This window comes from Castor canadensis, chromosome 6 (genome assembly GCF_047511655.1).
Source record: "Castor canadensis chromosome 6, mCasCan1.hap1v2, whole genome shotgun sequence".
Lineage (NCBI taxonomy): Eukaryota > Metazoa > Chordata > Mammalia > Rodentia > Castoridae > Castor > Castor canadensis.
In genome coordinates, this window is record NC_133391.1 from 40,490,724 (window position 1) to 40,499,426 (window position 8,703).

At 47.2% G+C, this 8,703-nt stretch overlaps 1 protein-coding gene and 1 long non-coding RNA gene across 2 annotated transcripts in view; one reads left to right on the forward strand and one right to left on the reverse strand.

The window, feature by feature from the left end:
* Nucleotides 1-1,275, forward strand: part of Tex52 (testis expressed 52) — a 4,651-nt gene extending 3,376 nt beyond the window's left edge. The window contains 1 exon segment of the mRNA XM_020187119.2: nucleotides 897-1,275. Within this exon segment, the coding sequence (XP_020042708.2) occupies nucleotides 897-1,191 (295 nt within the window). The 3' untranslated portion in view covers nucleotides 1,192-1,275.
* The window catches only part of LOC141424082 (uncharacterized), a 22,512-nt gene extending 16,339 nt beyond the window's left edge, over nucleotides 1-6,173 (reverse strand). The window contains exon 1 of the long non-coding RNA XR_012448909.1: nucleotides 3,091-6,173. This is a non-coding gene — a long non-coding RNA (uncharacterized lncRNA). The remainder of the gene's footprint in view (nucleotides 1-3,090) is intronic.
* Between the last annotated feature and the right edge of the window lie 2,530 nt (nucleotides 6,174-8,703).

Genomic DNA, 8,703 nt, shown 5'->3' on the forward strand with positions numbered 1-8,703 from the left:
ACACTTGGGAGGCCTCTGATATCAGAGTTTGAGGCCAGCCTGTGAAAATAGTTCACAAGACCCCCATCTCCAAAATAACCAGCACAAAATGGACTGGAGGCGTGGCTCAAGTGGCAGAGCCACTGCTTTGCAAACACGAAGTACTGAGTTCAAACCCCAGTCCCATCAAAAACAAAACAAAACAAAACCAAAGGTGAGGTTTAGGCTGCATCCTGGAGATTCTAACTTAAATGATCCAGGAACATCCTAATGTGGCATTTATTATAATTATAATTATTATTATTATTACATATTTGGTGTTTTTTAAAGTCAATTTCCTACCGTTCAATTTAATACTGCAGGCCAGCTGAGAAGAGGAAGTCATCCGCTGAGCTGAGTACAGCAGTCCTCCCATGAGAACAGCAGTAGTGGAGAAGGTGAGACATGAAGGACAGTTAGAATCCAGATAAGAGTCTGGATAATGGAGCCGGACATAGTTGTGCACAACTGTAATCCCAACTCTCGGGAGGCTGAGGCAGGAGGATAAAGAGTTTAAGCCGGCCTGGGCTATATAGTAGGACCCTATCTCAAAAAAAGGTCCAGATAATGGGGCTTGGAGCACTTGCCTAGCACATGTAAGACCCTGGCTTTCATCCCCAGCACTGCACACCTGCAAAAAACAAATCCAGAGAGTGACATTATATGTAATATTCCAAAGGATGGAAGGTTTACTAGTTAGACAACATCTCAACCTAACACCAAACTCCTACCTTGGGTGCTGGCCACAGATACACACCCCATGAGGAAGAGACAGTAGGGACAGCTAGCTATCCCTGGCTAGCTGGTGAAAGACAGTGTCACCTGCCCCGGAACTCTCCCTTGACCTCTCTGTTCTTTCTGCACCCCTGCCCCAACAGGACCAGGAACGTATCTACTGGTGGGAGGTTTGAGCCTCAGTGCTTCCAGCTCCTGCCCATCCCTCTTCCTACTGCTTCTACCCGGGGCTGGCCCTGACCCAACCCTCTGCCTCATTACCAGAACACAGCACAGAAACTGGCCTTGCTGCCCAGTGCGCCACTGAGCCAGGACCTGGTGAGGGATTACCAAAGCCTGATAGAGAACCGCATTGCCAAGCCTCTCCACTATCTGTCTAAAGCACAACCTAGCCAGACCTCAGGGAGGAACAGGAAGAGAAGACCTGGCCATATCTAGAAGAGCCTCCAATGGGTGCAGATGAGCACATGGCTGCCAGGTGCCAGCGCTCTCCATCAAAGCTCCTTCAGCAGGGAGCCTGGGGTGATTGAAGGACTTGCTTCTGCACTGTCCTCCCAACCTCCAGCCACCTCTGTACTCCAGGCTCCTGAGACACTACTGAAACTCTCAGTTGTTCTGTATCTTTCTTGGAGGATTCATGGCAGGTGGGAGGATTGGGGTACGAGGGTGGGGAGCAGCGGGGACAGAGAGGGGTTCCAGAACTAAGGATAAAACAAGGATGGAGAGGAAGGAGTGTGTGTGTGCATGTGTGTGTGTCTGTGTGAGTGTATGTTGGAGTGGGGAAAAGGTACTGTGAGAGATGTAAGTAAAGGACTGGGGGAGTGGCTCAAGTGGTAGAACACCTGCCTAGAAAGTATTAAGTTCTGAGTTCAAACCCCAATACCGCCAAAAAAAAAAAAAAATCACCTAAGCCAGACTTCTATGGCATGTTTTCGCTCATATGCGGAATCTAGACCTAAAAAAAAAGAATGACACAAGTGTGCAGCGGGACTGCTTGGGGTTGGGGATCCAGCAGAAGGGGGGAGCCTGAAGCAGGGTGAATATGATCAAAGTATTTCATACTCATGTATGAAAGCAGAACCGGTTAAAAAAAATGCTGAAAAAAGGGGAAAGGAGGATAAGGAGAGTAACAGAATCTCTGCTACCATTTCCTGCATGGGGGGTGGGGGGGAGCAGGAAATGTTTCTCCCTTTTCTTTCCATTTCTCCCCATCTTTATCCTGTTATAGTAAATTCCTTTCCTAATAAACTTTACTATTACTTTTACTAAAAAAATAAATAAATGGTGTTCACACCTGTGATCCTAGCTACTCAGGAGGCACAGATCAAGAGGATCACAGTTTGAAACCAGCCAGGGCAGACAGTTTGCAAGATCCTATCTCAAAAATACCCATCACAAAAAAGGGCTGGTGGAGTGGCTCAAGGTGAAGATCCTGAGTTCAAACCCCAGTACTGCAAAAAAAAAAACAGTGATAGAGGAGGTAAATTTGGTCAGAATACATTGTATGTATGGATGGAAATATCATAATGAGAACCTTTTGTACAATTAATATATGCTAATAAAAATAAATTTTAAAAGAGATGCAGGGGGAGCAGGGGGGGAGAAATGACCCAAACAATGTATGCACTTGTGAATAAATGAATTAAAAAAAAAACGAGAGAACTGCAGTGAGAAGTTGCCTCCAATCTTACAACCCATTGGGACCAGACAGGAGCCATTTGGGCAAAAACAGCCTCCAAACCCCCCTCCCTGGACCATCTGATGTCTGGATAAAGACCAGACACAACTGTGCTTGGGTGCAGGTCCCCCTGCAGGGTTTGGGAGTGGGCACTAGTCTGGTTCAGGCTGGTACTGGAGAACAGGAGAGTCAGGCTTGAGGGAGGCTAGCCATGGGCAGGAGTCGAGCAGAGATTCCAGGTGAAAGTTACAGCAGTCAGCTCAGATTATCACCTGAGGGCCTTGGGCCTGTGCTGCAGTTGACTCCAGAGGCCTCAGCTTTTGCTCAGAGCCAAAGTCAGAGATAGAGACAAGGCCTGAAGTGGAGTAGGCAAAGAGAGAGTCAAAAAGGAGCTGACCCTAGCCAGGGTGCAGGTGACCAGGGGGAGCAAGAGCCCTGGTGGACAGGGCAGTGGGGAGGTGGCCGGATAGGGAGAAGTTGGGTGACAGAGGCCCTGCCTCACCTGCTCCTATCCCATCCATCCCCAAGCAGGTGGCCTGCCCCAGCCAAACTTCTCTTGGCCTCCTGCTCACTGGCTTCTCTGTGTCCACTTTCTCAAGACCCACAGGTGGCTGGGAATCAAGACTCCACAGGGTTGTAACATTGGTTTAACCACTGACCTGCTGTGTAACCCATGGGGAAGTCACTGTTCCCTTCTGACTTGCAGATTCCTCTTCTGCACTATGGTGGCCTCTAGGCTATAAGTGGGATTAAAAAAAAAAAAAAGAATAAAGTGCCTGGCCATTGTATGTGTTCTATAAATTAAGCTATCAATCATTGTTCATAAAACCAAAATAATCAGGGCTGGCGGAGTGGCTCCAGTGGTAGAACACCTGCCTAGCAAGCATGAGGCCCTGAGTCCAAACCCTGGTACTGCAGAACAAACAAAACTGAGAACATTATTCATTCATAAAAAGGAGTGGAGTACAGAAAGATGCCATAGCCGGGCACCATGGCTCATGCTGTAATCCTAGCTACTCAGGTCGCAGAGATCAGGAGGATTGCAAATAGTTTGCGGGACCCTCTCTCAAAATCTACCACCACAAAAAAAGGCTGGTGGAGTGGCTCAAGGTGTAGGGCCCTGAGTTCAAGCCCCAGCACCTGCTCTCCCCCCCCCCAAAAAAAAGATGCCATAGTGAGGATGAAATAAGGAAATACCATGCTGAGTAAAAGAAGTCAGACACCATGCTGAGTAAAAGAAGTCAGACAGTCACAGTTGTATGAGTCTTATGAGGTCCCTAGAATAGAGACAGACGTCAAACAAAGGCCACCAAGGACTTGGAGAAGAGGGGTAGAGTTTTGTTGAGTGGGTATGGAGTTTCTGTTGGAGATGATAGGGGAAAAGTTCTAGAATCATAGTGGTGATGGCAGTGTAACATCGTGAATGTTTTTAATGCCCTTACTACGTGAGCATTTTGTAGCCCAGCTGGCCTGCAACTCTCAATCCTCCTGCCTCAGTCTCCCAAGAGCTGTGACTAATCAGAGCCAAGATCTTCTCTGTAGGCTGCCCCTACTCAACGGTCACCTTCCCTGCCTTCTCTGGTCTGTTGTTTCTACCCAGGGCTGACTGTCATACTCCAAGCCCCTGGTCTCCATGACTGTCTGACCAAGGAGCCATATCTGTGGCTGTACCCTCCACTGAGCCACGTGCACTTTCTCTTCCCACAATGATGGGAATCATAACCACCATGACTGCCATTGGTTTCTATGGCTTTTCACGTGGTTGCCTACCTTACGTTAGTCCTGAGCCAACACCTCCTCTACAGACCGTGGGATAGAGTGTCACAAATGCCTACAGGCTTGTCCTTAATGTTACCAGGGTCCAAATTCCACAGTAGGAGCTTTCCCTCAAGCCACCAGCATGTCCACACATGTTCACTGCATGTTGACACCTGCTAGCACCATAGCTAGTGGTTTTTTAGCCCTAGTATAACTAGAAAAGGGAGGTCATGTCCACCGGCACACCCAGAGCTTAGGCAAGGAGGAAGGGAAAAAAATGGGAGGGAACAGAAGCAGGGAAAAAAGTAGATCCAGAGGAGGATGAGAAGCATTGAAGACAGGAAAAGAGAGGTGGGAGACTCTATCAGAAGAACTTGGACACTGTTGCCAGATTTTCTGAGAGCTCACAGGGTCAAGACTGGTAAACTTAGTCCAGCACTGTAGTGAATGCCTGTACTCCTAGCTACTTAGGAGACTGAGGCAGGAGGAGCGCTTGAGTCCAGGAGTTTTGGACAAGCCTAGGCAACATAGTTCCCATTTCAAAACAAACACCAAAATGACAAAAACCAAACAAAAAGAATAAGATTGGGGAACTGTACTGGACTTCGTTTTGTCACTAAAATGAAATATCTGAGGCAAGCTACTTTAGAAAGAAAAGAGGTCGCTGGGTTCTGGTGGCTCACACCTATAATCCTTGCTACTGGGGAGGCTAAGATCAGAAGTATCACAACTTGAGGCCATTCTGGGCAAACAGCTTGAGAGACTCCATCTCCAAAACAACCAGCAAAAAATGGACTGGAGGTGTGGCTCAAGCAGTAGAGTGTCTGCCAAGTACAAAGCCCAGAGTTCAAACCCCAGTCCCACCAAAAAAAAAGACAAGGTTTATTTAGCTCACAGTTTTAGTTTTAGAAGCTGCAACACATCATGGTGGGAGTACAGGTATATGTTTGTGGGTGTTAGGGGCTCTACCCTAATCTTATTTAATCTACCCTACTCACCTCCCAAGGCCACCTGAACAGCTTAGTCAGACTAAGTTTCCACCTTCTTAATACATGACAATGGGGATTGGATTTCAACCCTGAAGCCTTTCGGGACACTGAGGTCACATCCAAACCACAGCAGGTACAGAGCCAGGGTTAAGGGGAGAAGGAGTGGCAAATAAGTTGTGGGAGAGAATGGGAAAGGGGGAAGCAGAGGAAGGGGTCTTGAGGGGGCTGCCATGGCATCAGCTGGCTTTTGGGACTGCTTCCTGTGGGGCGCTGCACAGGATAGCAATTCATCACCAGAGGGTTGGGATAATGTCAGAGGGGTTCCTCTGTGTTCTTGGAGTCCTGTGCACAATCCATTCAACAAACTTTGTGAAGAGGAGGGAAGAGAAAAAGGGTCCTGCCCTTGTAAAGCTTAAGGTCTAGTGTGAAGATCAACATAATAGATCCCTGGTGCAGCAGCATCTAAAGCAGTGTGTGTGCACGTGTGCACGTGTGTGTACAGAGTTCTAAATAACAGCAAAAGTTTACTGAGACACTATGCATCAAGCATGAGATTTACACGAATCAACCTGCTTACTTGTTTTTGTGTGGGGGGGTGGAGTTTGAACTCAGGGTTTCATACTTGCAAAACAGGTACTCTACCACTTGAGACACACCTCCAGTCCACTTTGCTCTGGTTATTTTTGGAGATGTGGGGGTAGGGTCTCTTGAACTATTTGCCCAGGCTGGCCTTGAACCACAATCTTCCCTATCTTAGCCTTCTAAGTAGTTAGGGTTTACAGGTGTGAGCCACTGGTGCCTGCTATGAGTCAACACAACACTGTGAGGAGGTCTTATGATTCCCATTTTAGAGATAAGTAAACTGAGTTAATTACTTTTTGCCATTCTGCCTCTCATGTAAACGTCATACCAAGTCTACAATTATGTGTTATTTCAATTTTATAGATGAAGAAGTAGCTATCAGAGGTTTAAGCATTTCACCCAAGGTCAACACCTCACACATGCTAAGCACATACTTCACCACTGAGGCCCCTCAAACCCCAGGACTGGAGAGAGAGAGAGAGAGGGAGAGAGAGAGAGAGAGTGTGTGTGTGTGTGTGTGTGTGTGTGTGAGAGAGAGAGAGAGAGAGTTCAGTATGTAGCTTAGGCTAGCCCCGAACTCTAGATTCTCCTGCTTCAGCCTCTCTAGAGCTGGGATTATAGGCATGAACCATCATGCCCTGCCATAGTAAGAATTCTTGACCAACTGTGTCTGAGTTTTATGTCCCATGCTCAGTCTGCTGTCATCCACAGAGATAAACTACATGGCCTCTCTGTGCCTTGCCTTCACCATCCACAAATAGGAAAACCTGCCTAGTGTTACAAATATTGAAAGCTATCCTGGTCTGGTAGTTTTGGAAGAGCTACCTTTTCATGGTGAGCAGGGGAGTGTCCTCTCCTGGTAACAAATTTCAAAGCTGGCACAGGGCTCCTGGGACCCTTGCTGCACAGAAGACTTCTGGAAAATGTCATTCGTGTCTTGAGCAGATCTGACAGGCTCAGGGGAAAAAGCCTGAAATAGAACTGGCTGCCCACAGGGTTCCTCTGTGGGCTCAAGGGAGCTGTTTGTCCAGCTCTGAATAACTCATTCTATCAAGAACTTTCTGGGAATTTCCTTATGTGGCAGGGCACCTGCCCGGGGGTTTCACGGGCAGATGTGCTCTCATCATCACTGAGAGAACAGACGCTGAGGGAAAAGGTATGAAGATAGTTAAAGGTATGGAAGGTTTAAAAATCACAAGGAGATGGGTATGGTTCATTTCCATCTCTCCTGTGGCTTGGAGGAGAGGGCAGGACTTAGACTACAGCTACAGGGATTTTTTTTTTTTTTTTGATGGTTCTGGGGCTTGAACCTCAGGGCCTATACCTTGAGCCACTCCACCAGCCCTTTTTGGTGATTTTTAAATTTTTTTCCCAGATAGGGTCTCGAGAAATTATTTGCCTAGGCTGGCTTCAAACAGCAATCCTCCTGATCTCTGTCTCCTGAGTAGCTAGGATTACAGGCATGAGCTACTGGCTCCTGGCTTCAGCTACAGGGATTTATATTAGACAGAAAAAAGAACTTCCTGACAGCGTTGAGAGATGCTGGAATAAAGTATAACAGGTTGCCAGGTGCTGGTGGCTCACGCCTGTAATCCTAGCTACTCTGGAGGCAGAGATCAGGAGGATCACAGTTTGAAGCCAGCCTAGGGGTGAATAGACCCTCAAGACCCATCACAAAAAAAGGCTGGTGGAGTAGCTCAAGGTGTCAGCCCTGAGTTCAAATCCTAGTACCGAAAAAAATTCTAACAGGTTAAAGTAGCACTATCCAATAGAAATATAATGGAGCTATGAGGCTGGAGGCCAAGGGAACCTTATCTTTGATGTCCTTCTCAGACTTTACCCCCACCAGAAGCACAAAGACCCACAGCCCCCTGACAAGCTCAGAATGTACTCCGCCGGTGTTCCGTGTTCTGTTCTGCGTCTCTTAGAGATAGCCTGCCACGGACAGCAAGGGACAAGTTTCTCTCCTGGGGTGGAAAAGTTAGTCCTGTTCCTTCCACAGCACTAAAGGACAGTCTACCCAGGCAGCCAGTTGTCTTGCTGGTGTGAGTGATGGTCATCAGTGCAGCCAGGCTGGCCAGGAGCACATCTGTCTCCACTTCTGGTGTGGGGCATGCCCATTGTACCTGCACTCATCCTTCTACTAGCCCTTCCTCCAGGAATCTGCACGGCCCTCTCCATCCTGATCTTGGCATGATGTCATCTGTAAATGAGCCACCACCCCATTCACTGTCCTGTTACCTACTTTGTTTTTCTTCTGCCTTTACCACTAACCAACATTACAAATTTAGTTGCTTATTGTCTGGCTTCTGTGTCAGAATACCAATGCCAGGAGGGCAGAGACTTCATCTGGGTCACCACTGTACACACACAGCCTAGCTCAGGGTTCTGCACTGTAGCTGCTCAATAAATACTGTTTTCGGAACACAAGGGAAACTTTATTCTAAAAACTAAGGCAATGAATGAGCCATATCTCAGTATGTTATTTTTATCTTGAAATTTCTTGATTTGTAGCTGGTGCCGGTGGCCCACGCTTATAATCCTAGCTACTCAGGAGGCAGAGATCAACAGGATTGTGGTTCAAAGCCAGTGAAGGTAAATAGTTCTTGAGACCCTATCTTGAAAATACCCAACACAAAAAAAAGCTGGTGGAGTAGAGCTCTGCCTAGCAAGTGTGAGGCCCTGAGTTCAAATCCCAGAACCGCAAAAAAATGTTTTTCTTGATCTGTATCATTCACTTTGACATGGATGTGAACCACAAGATGAAGCAAGTGAGAGAAACAGCAGACATTTCCCAAGAGTCTTGGAAAGAAAAGCTTCCTCTGCTATCCTAAGGGTTCAGAATGGCTTAATCTTCCTGAGCAGTGTTCCCAGGATTCCTGCATCTCATCATCAGAGATCAAGGCAGTTATTCCTTGTCGATGATTTAGAAATTTCTTTCAG